Here is a 19835-nt window from a genome sequence, read left to right on the forward strand (position 1 = left end):
GCAGTGGTTGAGAATCTGCCTGCCAATGCAGGGGACACGGGTTCGAGCCCTGGTCTGGGAAGATCCCACATGCCGCGGAGCGACTAGGCCCGTGAGCCACAATTGCTGAGCCTGCGCGTCTGGAGCCTGTGCTCCGCAACGGGAGAGGCCGTGATAGTGAGAGGCCCGCGCACTGCGATGAGGAGTGGCCCCCACTTGCCGCAACTAGAGAAAGCCCTCGCACAGTAAACGAAAACCCAACACAGCCATAAATAAATAAATAAATAATTCCCATTTAAAAAAAAAAAAAGAACTGAGTTCTTAAAAAAAAAAAACATGAAAGGCTACATAAATCAAAATACAGTGTCATGTGGTTTTCATAAAATTCAGAAACAAGGTAATCTAAACAATATATGGTATAAGCATACATATAGATGTGATAAAAATATAAAAAAATTTTTTCATGGACATTAACAAAAGTCAGGACAGTGATTACCTCTTGGGAGGAGGCAGAGAGATGGGAGTTTTGGAGTGTAGGAGTAGGTACAATTTTTGTAATGTCCTAGCTCTTGGGTTGGGAGGGAAATTCATTGAATTAATTATACTATTTTTGCTTTAGAACATATACATACTCTTTTGTTTGCATTTAAAATATTTTAAAAATTAAAGAGCTTAAAATAGCAAAATAATTATTAGCATACCATACACACTGTTCTTATTTTCCACTTACAATATCATAGAGATTGTTCCCTATCGGTACACATAGACCTACCTCATTCTTTCTAACGGTTACATAGTGTTCCACTGAATACACCATCATTTATTTAATCAGTCCTCCTTAATGATGAATATTTGGGTTGTTTATAGTCTATAAGCAATGTCGTAATTAATTAATTAATTAATTAATTATTTTTTTGGCCACACCACACGGCACGTGGGATCTTAGTTCCCTAACCAGAGATCGAACCTGCGCCCCCTGCAGAAGGGCAGAGTCTTAACCACTGGACTGCCAGAGGTGTCCCCGCAATTAATATTATTATGCATACATCTGTTTGGGTTCAGGGCAGGCCAATCCAAAATATGCCACTTTGGCATATTGATTATTTTGAATTAAATTTACTTAAGAAACAGCTGGTACAAGAAGGACACTCTGACCCTCCTTTGTCCCCCTAAAAGCAGGAAATAAGTCTTCCATGTGAAAGTTACCCTCCATGTACCAGAAGGGTAGAGGGCATTCTTATCACTAGAGATAGGGAGTTCAGAGCTGAGATGTCTGTATAAAAAAAAATCTTGTTACTTCTTTACTGATATACTACTCCAAGCCCAAACTCCTTTGTCTTGTCAATTCTTCACAGATTTATTGTTTCTTTGTCTAAAAGGTGTAAAAGCTGCCTGCTCTGGTCACTTCTTTGGGTCTTATACCTTTGGGGTCCCCTTATGTATGAAATTAAGTTTGTTGTTCTATTAATCTATTTCAGGGAGTGTCTCAGCCGAGAACCTAGAAGGGTAGAAGGAAAATTATTTTTCCTCCCTACACATCTTTATACAGTAATCTGAAAGGTCAAATTTCTAGAAGTGGAATTACTATGGTAAGAAATGTTACAATTCTGAATAGATGACTAAATTGCTTGTTTAACTTCAGACAATATGAGTTTAAGGCAACGGTGAAAAATCCAAATGCGGGTGGCCTACAGATATTGTCATCAGGAAGTACCTGAGGACGCCCAGGAGTGTTTGAATGCTTTTGCACATGCAATGTATTTGGAACAGAGTAGGTGTGGAAGTGGAGTGAGAGTGACTATGTATTCACTGCTTGAGAAAAGCAAAATTAGTGACCTAAGGCCTCCCTCCAGGCCTGTTGGACAGCAGTTCCACAGCCGACCCATATACTCAGCCAAATTCTTGCCTACTCCCTGAGGGTGAGCCAGGAAAGTCTTGGGAAGGAGAGAAGGAAGGAACAACTCTCCTGACCTTGGATGTGTCTATAGTTGGGGTGGCCCCTAGGGCATCTGAGCTAGGGTTTCCCCCACAGCACTGGCCCAGCATAGAGGCCCAACCCCAGAAGAGCATAAACAGGGGTGACCCTGAAAATACCTTTTGCTGAGAGAGACCAAGGCCAGTTGAATGGGGCAACCTCAGTACCAGGATCCTTTTATTACAAATCATGAGTTCAAGTGAGATCCCCAATTGCTGGGCAGTTAAAGTTGTGTGCAGTTCACCCCTGTTATAAACAAAACTGGATTGAGCACACTTGCTCTTCCCTTCCATCCAGCATGACTACCAGGCTTTACTTCTTTAGGTCCCTATTTCCCCTCCTATAATGGCAGCAGGATTCTCTCTTCGTCCCTCAGGATCCTCCCCAGAAGGTGAGACTAGAGTGAGGCAACTGAGGCAGTCATTCTGCAGGCAAAAGTTAAGGGTGTGCCAAAAAACTCAGTAATCAAGATAAAGAATACTGGGCTTCCCTGGTGGCGCAGTGGTTGAGAATCTGCCTGCTAATGCAGGGGACACGGGTTCGAGCCCTGGTCTGGGAAGATCCCACATGCCGCGGAGCAACTAGGCCCGTGAGCCACAATTACTGAGCCAGCGCGTCTGGAGCCTGTGCTCCGCAACAAGAGAGGCTGCGATAGTGAGAGGCCCGCGCACCGCGATGAAGAGTGGTCCCCGCTTGCCACAACTAGAGAAAGCCCTCGCACAGAAACGAAGACCCAACACAGCCATAAATAAATAAATAAAAATTAAAAATCTTTAAAAAAAAAAAAAAAAAAGATAAAGAATACTTTAGGGAATCCCCTGGTGGTCCAGTGGTTAGGACTCCGAGCTTCCACTGCAGGGGGCAGGGGTTCGATTCCTCCTCCGGGAACTCAGATTCTGCATGCCGCGTGGCGCAGCCAAAAACAAACAAACAAAAAAGTGTATTTTAATAATTCAAAACTAATGCAAACAAAAAAATCCATGATGAACAAAATACCAGAACTTACAGTGTTAAAGACGAGATCCAACCCTTCACTTTCACCAACCTGCCTCGCTCCTCTCACTAGTCCTGGTTCCACTAAAACTTTATATACAAAATCAGGTGGCCAGCCCACTGGCTGTGGTTTGCCAATATTCCTATTTTTTAAAAATTCTTTGTTATATATATTTTTTATTGTGGTAAAATATACATAATATAAAATGTACCATTTTAACCATTTTAAACTTTACAGTTCAGTGGCATTAAGCACATTCACATTGTTCTGTACACATGATTTTTTTTAAATATTACATTAAAATATTGTATATCGTGATTACTGAGTTTGGGGGCGCCAGAGGCCAGTGTCTCCCTTGCCTTACTCTAGTTCTCACGCTGCCTCCCCCACTCTTCATCCACTCCTGCAGCCTGAGGAAGGAAAACTGCAAGTTTCTCCCATAAGGCAGCAGCAGAAGAGTTATTCCGGTGGCGATCAGGCTATCGAGGACGTCCGTCCACACAGCCGCCGGCAACAGGAAGACTTGTTCCACCTGCGTCCTCCCGCCGCCTTTGCTCTCTTGCAATGAGACACACTTGGCGGGCGCTCCCTCTACCTGCCCAGGACCACCTGACGGAGGGCGGGCATCCCCTGGCCCGCCCCGCTCGGGTCGGCTGGGCGTCCTGCCGGCCAATGGGGAAGGGGCCCCTCCGGACACGGGCAGCGTCCTTAGGAGCGGCCAATGGGAGCGCGGCATGCAAATGAGCAGGTGCGGCGACGGCTGACCAGTCAAGGCGGCAGCGGCTCAGGGGATGTTAGAGGCGCGCTGGGCGGCCGCGGAGCAAACGCGCAGGCTTCGAGCTGCGAGCTCCGGTCTCCCGCCATGGCCCCCGCTCCGCCCCCCGCCGCCTCCTTCTCCCCCGCCGAGGTCCAGCGGCGCCTGGCGGCCGGCGCCTGCTGGGTCCGCTGCGGGGCCCGCCTCTACGACCTCACCGGCTTCGTGCGGCACCACCCAGGGGGCGAGCAGCTGCTGCGGGCACGGGCTGGTCAGGATGTTACCGCCGACCTGGACGGGCCACCGCACCGGCACTCGGACAACGCGCGCCGCTGGCTCGAGCAGTACTACGTGGGGGACCTGCAAGGAGACCCTCAGGTACAGCCGGGCCCTGGGGTCACCCACCCTCTATTCCCCCCACCCTCCCCGCCCCAACTCGCCACTCCCCGGCAGGCCGCATTCACCTGCCCTCTAGGAGGACCCAAGGTGACAGCCTCCGCCCTCACCTCTCTTCTCTCCAGGTAACAGGTCCCTGCCTACCACCACCACCCCCAACCAGGAGTTTGCCCTTCCTCTCCAGCATTTCCCCTGACCCTCCTCTATCTGCTACTTCTCCCACCTCCCAAGGTACCTCCTCCTTCCTACTTGTTCCTGCTGCAGCCTCTGCCATCTGACAACTTGGATGACCTTTTCCCTCCCAGCCCCTCACACACTCAATCTTTCCTTCCTGTCCCCTTATCGGCCTCTCCCTCTTCGCAACTGCGCTTCATTTCTGTTTGAATAATAGCTTCCAAGCGCACCTGTCCTCTCCTCCCCATCTCACCCTACCCCTGCATCCAAAAGGCACAGACCAGTCACCCTTCTCAGCTAGTTTGGATTTCCTGGTGCCACCCTAGTCTTGCGCAAGGGCTTCTCTGGTTGCGTGGAGAGGTTGGCGCAGTGTCTTGGGTGGCCTATGTCCTCCCACCCCTCAGACCTCCCTTTATTCCTTGTCTTGCATGCTGGCTTGGGTGTCCAGCAGAGTGACATGACAGGGTGAGCCAGTTTTGCTGGGGAGAAGGGAGTAGCACTCTGAGCTGCAGGCTGCTGTGCACCACAGGCTCGTGATTGTATTTAAGCCTCTGACTGATCCTGGGGTGGGTTTTGTTATCCCCATTTTAGGATGTGGAAACTGAGGATCAAGGAGGCACTGTAATTTGAGGTCAATTTGGAATTTGAGGTCAATTTGGAATTTGAGGTAATTTGAGCTTGTTAGTGGAAAAATCAAGTGTGTCTGATTCCAAAATCAATGGTCTCTCCATCCCAAGGATCCTTGGGCCTAGGAGATGATCCTATCCATTGGGTTCCAGGTAGGCTTGTGCCAGAGGCAAACCGACTCTTCAGGACTTCCCCAGGCCCAGCTGTAGGACTGGTGACAGTGAGGCCATCATGCTTGGACATAAACCAACAGTTGTTCCCTGCTTCTAGCTCTTGCATTCAAGATGGCCCCAGCAAGTGCTTTTAGATCTTTGGATGAAAGGACTTGCCTCTCACTGTTCCAGGTGGCTTTTCACTGGACCATCTTGCCTAATTCTTTAATCATTTATTCACTCACTCACTTGGTCCCTTAGTGATTGGCAGCACTGAGCTAGGCACTGAGGAGGTATCAATGGACAAAAGCAGTACGGTCTTCATGGACCTAACAGGCTAATGAGGTAACATACTAATCCCACAGTAATTCTTCAATTACCTGGTGCTATCAGAGTATGAATCAGGGAGAGCTTTCTGGAGAAAGTGGTACTTACCCTGGGAGCTAATCAATGGATAGGGCTTAAGCCAGGTGAAGTGTGGTGAGAAGAACCTTCCAGACAGAGGGAAAAGAATTTGTGAAGGCTCTGAAGGGTAAGGACTTGGCAGAGTCAAGGGACAGAAATAAAACCAATGTGACCAGAGGCTGTTGGGCAAGGAGAGGGAGTGGAAGGAGGCCGGAGATCAGCCAGGGCCGCTGTGGTCAGGATTTGGGACTTGATTCTAAGAACAATGGGAAGCCAGGTAGTGGATTCAAGCAGGGGTGTGGTGTGGTCAGATTTGCATCTTCGGAAGAGCATCCTGGCTGCAATGCCAAGAAGGGGTGGAAGGAACCCAAGTGGGTGTGAGGAGACCAGGCGGGAGGCTACCCCATAGCCCAGGTGAGAGATAACGGTGACTATGACCAAGGGAAGGGGAAGGTTGAATTTGGGAGACTTCATACGTTAAATGGCAGGACTCAGCATTCTGCAGCGGGGGCCCAGTTTAATCTTGGAAGCTGATGTTAGGTGTCAGGTCATGCTGAAGGCGCAGAAGGTTTAGCCATAGATGTAACTGAAGCTGAGTGCAGGAAATGAGAGGTGGGGGCTGGAATACTAGAGACTTCCAGGCTTGTGATGGCTCATGGAAGCCATCCTACATTGTAACTGTGTCCTATAAACAGGAGCCTTAGGGTGTGGCCTCTCCTCCCAGCACCATCTAGAGCATCTCTCCTGGCTAGCTGCCCTAGATGGCTTTACCTCCCAGCTCTGCTAGCTACCCAGCACTATGGTTTGATCTGGCTTTGTTTTGCTTTGCTTTACCTGACCTTCAGAGAATACTGAGTCTAAATTTGTTTCTTACCCCTGCACTCACCTGTTACCCCAAGAGTCCCAGTGTGGCCATGTTTCAGGCATCCTTATATCTGGGCCCCCACCTGAGGATGTGGGAAAAAAACTAAAAATTAACACCACATTTACAAATCCATGGCCCAAACTTGACCAATGGCCGTAGTCACCCAATACTCCAGTTGCTCGTCAGCTTCTATCTGCTATTCTGGAAACTAGTGTAGGGTTGTCTTTATATTGGGGAAGAGAGGTATTCAGAGGAGAAATCTGGAGAAGATATCTTTTCAGAGAGAAGCCATCTTCGTAAGGGCTGAATGGAGAGAAGACATATCTGTTCTTCTCTCTGGTTAAGCCCTTCTGGCAACCCCCATGCTGCCTTCTCTACCTCTCCCGTCTCCTCCTGCTGGACCAGGGATGCTGACACCTGTTGAGGCTAGAACCCGGCTCCTGTAGCGTGAGGACCAGAAGGGGCGTTGACGGGGAAGGGGAGTGTTATGAACCAGCTCTGTTGTTTGGAGCTCACTTCTGAATGGTGCCCCTCCTTGGAGTCCTTCTTCCCAAGTGTACTCCTCAGCGGGGAGCCTGCTGGAGCTCTGCCATGAAATTCCAGGGACAAGGCTCAACCCCACTGGTTTCCCCTTTCCCCCACTTTGCCACACCCCTTCTGTATACACACTTACCCACACATTCACACTCACAGGGAAGCACACACACATGAAACAAGTCGAACTTGTTTGAGCTAACATACCGTGGGGATGAGACAAGATCTGTTGTAGCCCTGGACTTGAGGACGTGAATCAGTGATGGCTGAGCAGGGAAGCCAGGCCCTCTTCTTGATTGGGCGCTCAGGGCTCCTCACTCCAAGCTTAGATAAGAGTGGCTCACGTTGTTAGTGGGGCATGAAATCCATTGATTGAGCTGCAACCAGCAATTTTTTTAAAGAAATAGGAAAGAAAAGAACTTCGGGTCCAAACCTCCCAAGGCCATAAATACTGTTTCGCAGACTTGTCATCCATGAATCACTGTCCCAGTTTTTTTCCAAATTGGCATACGACTTGAACTATTTAATATTTATCTTTAAGTAGACTCACTTTTTATTTTACCATTTACTCACCCTAGGCAATATTACCAGGGAAATCAGGGTGTACATGCACTTTAAAAATAGAGCTATTAAAGTAAATGCTCATCCTCCTATCCCCTAAAATCCTGAGCACCGTCAGTGGAGTAAGTATCACACTTTGGAAGACACAAGGAGCAGAGCTTCTTAACCCTGGAGTTCTATGGATCATTTTCTGGGATTGATGGAAGAGATGAAATTATGTGTAAAACATGCATGGTTGTGCGTTTTTCTGGTGAGAGAGCTGCAGCTTTCATCACAGTCCAACCAGAATCCTTCCGTCACTCCAGACCTGCCACCAAGAGGAAAATAACTGAAAGGGCAGATCATACTGCCCCCGTCTTACACACCCAGACCTTGAGGGGGCCTCCTGTGGGCAGACATCTGACCATGCCCCTGGGGAAAAGCCCTCTGTTTGGGGAGACCCTAGAGGAGGGCAAGCCCTGACTCCCCAGCCCCTGCTGTTGGGTTAACCCTACTGTCTGAATATGTGTCACATCCTAATCCCGCAAGGTGTATCCGTCTCTGAGTGGCTGAGAAGTCCACAGATTCTGCCACATGTGGTTCTGCCAGGCTTTGGGCGTCCAGCCATTCAGAACTTTGGAGATTGAGTCATTAAATGGGGATGGACAATAGGGAGGAGATCTAAGTGCAGGAAGACTCAGGGTCCCCACCCCACCCGGGGCTCCGGAACAGCTTGAGCACAGCCCAGCTTGGAATGCCGGTCTGAGCTGAGAATTCAGATAAAAGCTGATGATTGGGAAACTTGCTAAACTCCCCCTGCCTGCAGAGCGGAGTGGATGTGAGAAATCTGCTAACTGAAGGGGGTCGAGATCTGCTTAGCCCACAGCAAGGCTTCCTAAGTGGGCCTGCCTGGCCAGTCAGCAGCCCCCGTCCTTTGCTACCTGCCAGGGACTTGTGAGCCCTGGCCTGCTGTGGTGCCAGGTGAGCCTTACCTGGAGGACGAAGCTAGGGCAAGCTGGGAGAGGGCCAGGGACCCAAGTCACTGTGGTTCCATGTGACCCAGGGTAAACACAGGCTCCAAGAGTGCCCCCTGGTGTCACCTCAGAATTCAGTGATTGAAGGGGCTTCGAGACCCAATTTAGGGCAAAGTTTGGAAATTAGGACTCTATGGGGGAAATAAAAAGAAATAGACAGGAATCTCAGAAACACCTGAGGGTAATCATTTCTGGAAACATTCCCAGCAAAGAACCCAAATTGATGCCTGAACAGCATCTATCATCTTCCCTTTCCTTATTTATTTATTTATCTTAAGACACACACTCACTGTTGGTCCATATGTCGTCTTCATTCATTTAGACAGACAGGAAATAAGCGTCCTGTTCTCTCTGAAACCCACCACGGCACTGAAAGTACCCTTGCCAGGGCCATTGGGACCTTCACCTGGCTAAACCTGGTGGTCAGTTCTCACCTGGCCTGGCAGCAACTCTCGACATGGCGATCGCCCCCCCCCCCCCCCCCCCCCCCCCCGCTTCTTGACACACTGTCCTCAGCTGGTTTCTGGATACCTCGCCCCTTTGGTTTTCTATTGCTGCTGTAACAAATTACCACAAACTCAGTGACTTAAAGCAACACACATCTATTCTCTTATGTTTCTGGAGGGTCAGAAGTCAGAAATGAATTGGCAGGGCAGCCTTCCTTCTGGAGGCTCTAGGGGAGAACGTTTCCTCACTTTTTGCAGCTTTTAGAAGCTGCCTGTGTTCCCTGGCTCCTGGCCCCTAGCCAGCAGTCACATTGCTCTGACCTCTGCTCTCCTGTCCCTTCTCGTTCTCGGACTCTGATTCTCCTGCCTCCATCCTTATAAGGAACCCTGTGATTACACTGTGCCCCTGTCCCCCCCGCACCCCCCGACACCAGATATCCAGGATCATCTCCTCATCACAAAGTCTTTAATTTAATCACGCCTGCCAAGTCCTCTGTGCCATGTAAAGTAACACAGTCACGGGTTCCAGGTATTGGGCTGTAGATTTTGAAGGGGGGGTGCGTTATCCCACCTACTTCACCCCTTATACCCCTGGTCGTTACGGCTCAGTCTCCACTGCTAGTTTCTCTTGCTCCTCATTTCCCAGAAAAGTCACACAGTGTGTGCTCTGCTGTACAGCTTCTTTCACCCAATACTACGTCTGGGAGATCGTATTTGTGTTTTTCAACTGTTTTTCAACTGGGTTTCCAGTTCTGTTTACTCTTTCCTGTATGTGTGTTTTTCAACTGTCTCCATTCCTTGCTCTGTCCTAGAGAATCCAGAGGCTGCAGAGGGGAAAATGGGGGATAACTGGAAAAAAGCAGAGCCAGTGGCTGGGACAGACCCCATGCCCATCCTCATGAGCCTCCTTAGTCTTCCTTCCAGGACGCCTACCCGCTACTACCCTACCTTGGCCAGAGCTGCGTTATGCTCATTATTGCAGCAGTCTCCTGGGCAGGTCTCTCCCTGCCAACGCTTCCTTCAGCCCGTGGCCTTGTGAAGCTTTCCAAATATGTTACAGCGGGATTCCTAAATCTTCAGTGGCTCCCGATTGCCACATCCTTTAAGTCCATCTCGAACTCTATTTCTTCCACAGAGATTCTCCTTACCTCCCCATCTAGAACTGGGTTTTTCCTTCTCCCAAACTCTCATAGCACTTGGCCTCTCCCTACATTACAGCATTCAAAATGTTCTTCCTTATTCACTGTGTTTTCACTACGTGTCTTATCTTCTCTACTAAACTGTAAACTCTCTGAAGACTGGAATTGCCTGATTCATCTGGGTTTCCCTAGGAGACAGTAGCCCACTGGTGCCTACCAGCAGGAAGTAACAAATGTCTGAATAAATGAATGAATGAGCTGCTTGGAAAACTGATATGTGTACCAGATTGAAAAGGAAAGTGGTGATATTAGCGCACACAAGATACTTCAAGTAGTAAGATGTTAAAAAAAAAAGAAAACAGAAACAAACCTCTTTCCAGTTTCTTCTTTGTTAGCTAAAAGGGTTGGGAGTTGATGGAAAGGATGGAGGACTATCAAGTGAGTCACTCATTTCTGCCTTTGCCCTCAGTTTTTCGCAGCCAGAAAGAGTTGGCAAAACGTCTTCCATGCCAGGCTACTGAAGTTCATCCCTGCCCGTGAGTCCCCTGCAAGGTTAGAAGTGAAATTAACCATAGAAAATGCCAATTGAGAGCCCTCCTCGCTCTCAGGGCTGTGACCCGTCCCCATGTGTCTGTAAGTGTCTGGAAGATGTGCATAGGCAGGACCCAGGTTCCTGGGTTTCCAGTTCTGTTTACTCTTTCCTGTGTCTTTTCATGCAAAATTCTCTAAAGCGTGTCATCTCCGAATGGTGATTCTCAATCTTCTCTAATTGCTGCTCAACTAAGATGGGCAGAAGGTTCTAACGACCGTTTCCCCACCTGCTCTTGCCCTCTGATGGAAAACAAACTCAGTCATAGTAACAAGACTGGGGAACAACAAAATTGATGCTAGCAACAGCCATAAAGCTATCATTGAGAAATAGAAACCTCATACTCAGGATTTGTTGTTATGAAGCATTGCCCTGAAACATAATTATTCAAATGCTTTGTTTTCTGACTTCGATAGTATTTATATTGCAAGGCGTTAAAATAGCAGTACCAGATAAGCAAATTTGGGGGGATGTGTTTTGAACTACGATGCATACAGAATGTCTTAAGGTCCTGTTAGAGGAAAGCTAGTAGCCAAAAATTCCTTTGATGGAAGTACCTGTGACTACACACTTAGAGTGAACCATGTAATCTACAACAAATGTGGTTGATAATTACCTAAGTGAATTAGTCATAGTTTCTCCTTTAAAACAAATTGAATTTAAAGGGAGTAGAGTTCTAGTTCTGTACATTCTTCTATGCCCAGCAGAACCTTTTTAACATTGCTTAGCATCGCATGATGCTTACCTTTCCCACTGGAAAATGGAATTGGAGATTTTAGGGATCTCTAGTAATGGCTAGCTTTGTTTTATAAATCCCAAATGTGAATAGTCCATAATAACCCACTTAGTTGCTAATAAATAGCACCTAGTCTTATGTAATAATGAATGTCTATGAAACAAGCATCATTTACCCACAAAGATCAAAGAAAGACCTCACATTTTTAAATCAAGTTAAGGCCCACACTTTGAGACTGGCTGCCATGGAGGAATAAGGAGAAGTTACATTTAGCTGAATAAATACAGCTTCCATGATCCCAAGTTAGGCACCAGGACAGACCAACCGGATTTAGTTGTTGCTTCCCCATGTCCTGGGCAAGACCCTTTGGAGTGCCAGGTGTAAAAGATGATGCAGGTTGGAGACAGGGTGCCATAAAAAAATTCAGTTGTTCTTAAACCTGAGTAGGAAAGTCCTTGACTCCTAGGATTAAAGGTCACTTAAAGTGAATCTACTTTAAATGAAGACCAAAATTTCATAGAAAATGGACCAAGTGGTTGAGAGAAGGAAATTGATTCTCTTTAAAAATGAAACTGAAAAGTTTTTTTGTTGTTTGCTTTAGTTTATTTTAACCTGACAGCAAGGGACTTCCCTGGCGGCCCAGTGGCTAGGACTCTGTGCTTGCACTGCAAGGGACACGGGTTTGATCCCTGGTCGGGCAACTAAGATCCTGCAAGCCCCGTGGCACAGCCAAAAAAAAAAATCTGACAGCAAAATTAAGATTGCACTTGGGTGCTGATTCTTAAATTGAGCAAATAATGAATCAAGTAGTGTTGTTTTGCGCATGTGTGGTTTTTCTGACAAAAACGTATGAAAGCACATTGTGACATTCTAAACATTGCATTGGCTGTTCACAGTGTGATCATAAAGGTCATTTTAGAGACTTCCCTGGTGCTGCAGTGGTTAAGAATCCACCTGCCGGGGCTTCCCTGGTGGCTTAGTGGTTGAGAATCCGCCTGCCAATGCAGGGGACACGGGTTCGAGCCCTGGTCCAGGAGGATCCCACATGCCGCAGAGCAACTAAGCCCGTGCACCACAACTACTGAGCCTGCGCTCTAGAGCCCGCGAGCCACAACTACTGAGCCCGCGTGCCACAACTACCAAAGCCTGCGTGCCTAGAGCCGGTGCTCCGCAACAAGAGAGGCCACTGCAATGAGAAGCTCATGCACCGCAGTGAAGAGTGGCCCTGCTCGCTGCAACTAGAGAAAGCCGTGCGCAGCAACGAAGACCCAATGCAGCCAAAAAAGAATAAATAAATAAAAAAAAAAAAAAAAAAAAAAGAATCCACCTGCCAATACAGGGGACACAGGATTGATCCCTGCTCTGGGAAGATCCCACATGCAGCGGAGCAACTAAGCTCGTGCGCCACAACTACTGAGCCCGTGAGCCACAAGTACTGCAGCCCACGTGCCTAGAGCCCATGCTCTGCAACAAGAGAAGCCACCGCAATGAGAAGCCCGTGCACCACAACAAAGAGTAGCCCCTGCTCACCACAACTAGAGAAAGTCCGCGTGCAGCAATGAAGACCCAATGCAGCCAAAATTTTAGAATTTTTTAAAAAAGGTCATTTTAGCAAGAGTATTTAAGGGCTAAGGATCTCTTTTGATCCTTTAATAAACAAGTCCTCCTCTTTTGAAGGGCCTCATCCTTTGTTGATGACCTGTGTTTCAGTGTTAAACAGCCTGGCTTTGCCAGATCCTTATTTGGCAGTGGAACTGTAACTAAAACAGTTTTCTCTCACTTTCATTGACTTCATGAAATTTTCTAAGTTTTTGCATTGATTTTGCATTTTCACTTTGCAATCAGTTTGCATTTTGTTATATTGTGTACTGTCAGGTGGTAGTAACCCCAGCCATCACTTTGTCCCTCCTTTTCTCTATTGTGATAATTACCCATGAACATAGTTCATACAAAAATTTAAATCATTTAAAGTAATGTGCAAAAAATAATATTGAGTGCCCCTCCCAACCTAGTCCCTGTGTAAACACTACCAACAATTTCTTATGTGGCCTCAGAGAAACACATATATTATTCTATTTCCCACATAAAGGAGTTGTATGGTACAGGCTGCTTGGCAACTTGCGGCTTTTTTCACCTAATGACATGTTTTGTACTTCCTTCCACATCAGCAATAAAAGTTTTCCTCATTCTTTCTTCCAGTCCAAGAGCATGGGATATCTTTCCATTTCTTTGAATCCTCTTTGATTTCCTTTATTTTATTTATTTATTTATGTTTCAGTTGGGTCTTCATTGCTGTGCACAGGCTTTCTCTAGTTGCGTCGAGCGGGGGCTACTTTTCGTTGAGGTGCGCGGGCTTCTCATTGCAGTGGCTTCTCTCGTGGCAGAGCACGGGCTCTAGGTGCCCGGGCTCAGTAGTTGTGGCTCGCTGGCTCTAGAGCGCAGGCTCAGTAATTGTGGCGCACGGGCTTAGTTGCTCCGTGGCATGTGGGATCTTCCTGGACCAGGATTGAACCCATATCCCCAGCACTGGCAGGCAGATTCTTAACCACTGCACCACCAGGGAAGTCCCTTGATTTCCTTTATTAATGTTTTAGTTCTCAGCATATAAGTCTTTCACCTCCTTGGTCAGGTTTTTTCCTAGGTATGTTTTTGGGGTGGGGTGATTTTAAAAGTTATTGTTTTTTTACATTCCCTTTCTGATATTTCATTGTTAATGTAGAAAAATGCAACTGATTTCTGAATATTAATCTTGTTTCCTGCTACTTTTCTGAGTTCATTTATTAGATCTAGTAGTCTTTGTGTGGAGTGCTTAGGGTTTTCTATATATAGTATCATGTCATCTGCATATATTGACAGTTTTACCTCTTCCCTTCCAATTTGGATGCGTTTTATTTCTTTTTCTTCTCTGATTGCTGTGGTTGGGACTTCCAATACTATGTTAAATAGAAGTGGTGAGAGTGGGCATCCTTGTCTTGTTCCAGATTTTAGTGGGAAGGTTTTCAGCTTTTCACTGTTGAGTATTATATTGGCTGTGGGTTTGTCATAAATGGCTTTTATTATGTTGAGCTATGTTCCCTCTATACCCACTTTGGTGAGAGTTTTTATCATGAATGGATGCTGAATTTTGTCAAATGCTTTCTCTGCATCTATTGAGATGGTCATGTGGTTTTTGACTTTTCTTTTGTTTATGTGGTGTATTACATTGATTGATTTGCATATGTTGAACCACCCTTGTGAACTTGGGATGAATCCCACTTGGTCGTGGTGTACGATCTTTTTCATGTGTTGTTGGATTCGGTTTGCTAATATTTTGTTGAGAATTTTTGCATCTGTATTCATCAAAGATATTGGTCTGTAATTGTCTTTTTTGGTGGTATCTTTTCTGGTTTTGGTGTCAGTGTGATGGTGGCTTAAGAGACTGTCTTTGGGAGTGTTCCCTCCTCTTCAATCTTTTGGAAGAGTTTGAGAAGAATCAGTATAAGTTCTTCTTTGTTTGTTTGGTAGAATTCTCCTGTGAAGCTATCTGGTCCTGGACTTTTTTTGTAGGGAGTTTTTTTTATTACAGATTCTATTTCACGTCTAGTGATCGGTCTCTTCAAATTATTTCCTCTTGATTCAATTTTGGTGGGCTGTATGTTTCTAGAAGGTTGTCCATTTCTTCTAGGTTGTCAACATTCTTTCTGATAGCTGTCCCTATTGATGTTTTTCCTTATTTTATCAATGCTACAAGAAGCATCCTTACATAATCATTTTGCACACATATGCAAATAAATTTGTAATATAGAGTCCTAGACGTGAAATTTCTAAATCAAAATTATATCCATTTTGTGTTTTGATGGATATTGCCAAATTGCCCTCTAAAAAGGTTGTACCAATTAAAACTCCCTCCAAAAGCATACAAGAATGCCTGTTCCTTCACACCCTCACCAATGCTGTGTACTACCAATATTTTTAATCTTTGCCAATGGGTGAAAAAAATTGCTCCCTGTTCAAATTTTCATTTATATGAATTATGAGAGAGTGAGTGTCTTTTTATACATTTCTAAATTATTTGCACCTTTTTGGTAAACTGCATGTTCAGGTCCTTTGTACATCTGTACTGGATAGTTGATCTTTTTCTTATTGATTTATATCACTGTTTATATATAAAGAATATTAGCCTATTTTCCATCATACATAATACTACTTGTCTTCCAGCTCTCATTTGTCTTTTGGCTTGTTTAATTTTTTTTTTTTTCTCCATTTAAACCTTTCAGTTTTCCATGTAGTAAAAGCTGTCATCTTATCATTCTTAGAAAGACCACCTCTACTTTATGATTTTATATATAAAAGCAAGCAAAAAATATTTTGTATCCTGCTCATAGTTTTTATCCTTAATGATTCTGTTGTTGTTTGTTTGTTTTTGCTTAAATGTTTTATCTACCTGGATTTTTTTTTTTTTTTTTGGTGTAAAGAACAAAATAGAGATTATTATAGGTTTATATTTTTCCAAATGACCAACTGGTTATTCCAGTAGATTTATGGAATAATCTATCTTTTCTCACTGATTTAAAACAAAAACCTTTATCACACATCAAACATTCACAGATATATTTTGGTCTATTCTTGGACTCTATGCTATACTAATGAAATCACTCATTTTCTTATTAGGTTTTAGCCATTCGGGTTTTTTTCCCCTTTCCTCCTTCTGTTCCATTCCATCCTGCTCCCACCTGCTCCACTAGAGAAAGCAAAGGGCAGGACAAGAGCTGAGCATCAATTCTGGACCATGTTGCCAGCCTTGGGGAAATACGGTCAAGTCTGACTTTCAGGAGCTGCGGCTGCCCAGGACGCCCTGACCCTGATGTCGTGTGGCTGGAGCCGGGAGGAAGTGGCTCAGGGAAGCTCACACAGGCTGCAGCCGCAGTCCGAAAGCCCATGGGAAGGGGGGATGCACAGTGGGTGTGCAGTGGTTGTGGAATGGTAGTGATTTCAGCAGGGAATGCAAGGATGAGGAGGGGTGTGGAGGGAATGTCTGGAGGCAGCCTTGCCGCTGGAACTCAGCATGGGGGCGGGTCCTGTGTACCTTTCCTGCTTTGTGTCCACAGCTTGTAGTTGTAGGAGGGGCCTACAGGTCAAGTTCTATGTGTGTATGAACAGGGGAGGCTAGGAGAGCCGGGAAGGAGCCCTATCAGGGAAACTGGCACCTCTCTTGTAAAGCCCTGTAAATCTAAAACTTCTTGTCCCTCTGGTCAAGGGAACTGAATACTTATCCCCCTCTACCTTCCTTTCATCAAAATCAAATAAGACCTTACTAAAAATAGATTCCTGGGACTTTCTGGGATGGTGGAAATGTCCTACATCTTGATGTGGGCATTGGCTGCAAGGAGGCATATAATTGTCAAAACATATCAAACAATATACTTAAGATTGGTAATTTTTTACTATATGAGGTTTATACCCAATTTTTTTAAAGGAGGCAAATAAATTTAACACATATTTAGTAATTGCTTCTAAAGATATGACCTCATGATTGCAAGCGTTAGATGTTGGTATACACCAGCCTTTAAAAATTGCTTTTTTTTTTTTTAAATCATTTTACCGTTGAGTAGTATTGTCTGAAGGTCTATCAACTAGAGATTAGAAATCTTAGCTCAATTAAAAGCATGAAAACTCTGACAGGTTAAAAGGGTTGTCTCTGGTCATTCAGATCTTAATGTCAATCACGTAAATCAGGTTTTTTTCCTGCTAGAACTGGGAAGAATTGGAGCACACTGAGGGAATGCTGGTTTGGATTTTGTGGTGAGGAGATGGCTTTGGAGAAAGGCTCTGGGAAGCAGGGAGGTCCCAGTGGGGTGTCGTTTGGGTAATAGGAGCATACTGTGACGTAGGGACTGGGTTTCCAAGAGCCTTAGGGGGAGGGCAGTGAGACTACCTGGTAGGGAGGTGCAAGGATCAACATTTTACTTAGGACTGTCCACATACTGTGAGGCACTTCTTTGTCCTCTGATCTTCCTCTTTCAGACATATACAGAATACTACAGAAGTGGAATCACACAGTATATACAGGCAGACCTTGTTTTATTGCACTTCACTTTGTTGTACTTCGCAGATACTGCATTTTTTTTTTTTAATTGAAGGTTTGTGGCAACCCTGCGTCAAGCAAGTCTATCGGTGCCGTTTTTCCAACAGAATTTGCTCACTTTGTGTCTCCGTGTCACATTTTGGTAATTCTTACAATATTTCAAACCCTCTTACAGCAAAAAGGTAATAACTCCCTGAGGGCTCAGGTGATGGTTAGCATTTTTTAGCAATAAAGTATTTTTTAATTAAGGTATGTACCAAAAATGCTTCTAAAAAGAAAGAATAGAATGTGAATGGCAGGACCTAGGTAGTAGGGATACAGTATTCACGGTGAGATTCTTTCACCTTGGCTGCATGTTTAAATTGTTTCATAATAAAAAGTTGGAAAAATACTGGGTAGTTACATCATGGACATCACTCCCAAATATGTTCTTAAAGGATGAGTGGGAAAATAAAACAAGGTAACAGCACATGAATGGTTACGTGTAACAAGGCATCACATTTCTAGTGATATTGTATTAGTTTCCTAGAGCAGCTGTAACAAAATACCACAAAGTGGGTACTTAAAATAACAGGAATTTATTCTCACCATTCTAGATGCTAGAAGTCTGAAATCAAGGAGTTGGCAAGGTTGGTTCCTTCTGGAGGCTCTAAGGGAAAATCTGTTCCTTGCCTCTTTCCTAGCTTCTGGTGGGGCCAGCAATGCTTGGTGTTCCTTGGCTTGTGGATACATCACTCCAATCTCTTCAACCATCTGCACAAAAGCATTCTTCCCTGTGTCTCTGCATCTGTGTCTCCAAGTTTCCCCTCTTCTTACTAGACACCAGTCATATTGGACTCAGAGCCCACCCTAACTCAGTATGACCTCATGAGAACATGATCAGTGCAAAGACACTATGTCCAAATAAAGTCACATTCACAAGGTTCTGGGTGGACATGAATTTGGCAGGGGTGGGGTGCAGAGAGATACTATTCCTCCCAATACAGATATCGTTAAACAACTTCTGCCGCTCAAATAACCTAGAAGGAAGTGAATGTGATAGGCACTGGAGAACTGCGTTATATTTCAGAAAAATGGCGCTAGTAGCAACAGAGATTCTAATATTTTAAGACTTGTGTGAAAAGTTTGATGTTTCACTGGGGTTGAAAAAATAGACATAAAACTAAATTAGAGAATTAATTGCCATAAGGATATATATATATATATATATATATATATATATATATATATATATACACACACACACACATACACACACATATAGATATATATATGTGTGTGTGTATGTGTATGTATGTGTATATATATATATGTATTTCATATTCTTGGGCCATTCCCCAAATCTACAAAATCAGAATCTCTGAGGGCAAGACCCCAGAAATCTATACTTTTAACAAGCTCTCTGTGTGCCTTAGAAGCAACATAAAGTTTGCAACCCACTGTCCTAGAAGGCTAAGGGCAGAGGGAAAATGGAGATGGAAAAGCTGGAGTCACTGAAAGTGGCTCAGTAGGTAGATCTGTTGGAATTACTGAAGAATCAGCGTCCCCAAGCTCCCAGAGTGGAGCTTAGTGCAGAGCAGTTGTGTGGTGGGTGCTGAATTGGCAGCCCGTCCTATTCCCCTCCAGGAGAGAGGAGGAGCTGGGGATCTGCAGCTCTGGGTCTAGCTCTGGGTCTTACCAGCTACATGACATCGCATGAGTCACTAAACCTCTCTTGGCCTTGATTTCCTTATTCCTTGCATCACTACAGGATTTTCTGCGGCTTCAATGACATCATGTGAGCTCTGTAAGACAGAACATGTAGATTAAACTGAGATAGATGATTACGAGCCCCTTTAGCCCAGCTTCTGCTAAGAAAAGGCAGATTCCTGTTAGGCGGTGAGGGATGGATGCTTTTAGGATCTGAGTTGCTATGTGCTCAGACTCTCTTGGGTGAGGCCACTTACCCCCTGGAGGAGCTGGAGAGTGGTGGCATTCAGTCTCTCAGAGTTACCCCTCCCCCCAGCTAGGGCATGTGGGGTCTGCACCAACCTGCTGTCCTCATTCTGTCTTCACCTGGACAAGTACAATGTTGGACTGTGGACACGCGCCCTGGTCAGGGACAGTTGGTCTCTGAAACAGAGGCTGGCGACCGCCCCAGTGGTCCCAGGGGCTTGCAGGGCTGCCTCTTTCTCCCCACCGTTCCTTCCTCTATTCACCTGCAAACATAGTGGATATAGTCTCATCATGCCCAGACCAAGCTCGATACTGGGGATAAAAAGACAACTGGTCGCTGCCCTCATGGGGAGTACCTACCAGTAGATGGAGGGAGATAGATAGGACAATTACAGGTGGTGGCAAGAGCTGTAACAGAGTATATTTTAGATAGATAGATAGACAGACCGATAGACAGACAGAAAATATATTTTAGATCAGGGGGCTGTGACAGAGTC

The 19835-nt window shown here is 45.3% G+C and overlaps 1 protein-coding gene and 1 long non-coding RNA gene across 4 annotated transcripts in view; one reads left to right on the forward strand and one right to left on the reverse strand.

The window, feature by feature from the left end:
* Positions 1 to 2784: 2784 nt before the first annotated feature.
* Positions 2785 to 19835, forward strand: part of FA2H (fatty acid 2-hydroxylase) — a 55234-nt gene continuing 38183 nt past the window's right edge. The window contains exon 1 of one of the 3 annotated variants that reach the window (XM_082366359.1): positions 2785 to 4080. In XM_082366359.1, coding sequence (XP_082222485.1) covers positions 3670 to 4080 — 411 coding nt within the window. In that variant the 5' untranslated portion in view covers positions 2785 to 3669. The remainder of the gene's footprint in view (positions 4081 to 19835) is intronic. The other 2 variants (XM_082366358.1, XM_082366357.1) reach the window with 2 other exon arrangements.
* Positions 4139 to 19595, reverse strand: LOC309616175. The gene is made up of 3 exons (XR_014237333.1): positions 19082 to 19595; positions 17992 to 18156; positions 4139 to 10559 (listed from the first exon to the last, which is right to left on the reverse strand). It is a non-coding gene; the product is annotated as an uncharacterized lncRNA (long non-coding RNA).

This window comes from Balaenoptera borealis, assembly GCF_965194805.1.
Source record: "Balaenoptera borealis genome assembly, chromosome: 19".
In the NCBI taxonomy this organism is placed as follows: Eukaryota; Metazoa; Chordata; class Mammalia; order Artiodactyla; family Balaenopteridae; genus Balaenoptera; species Balaenoptera borealis.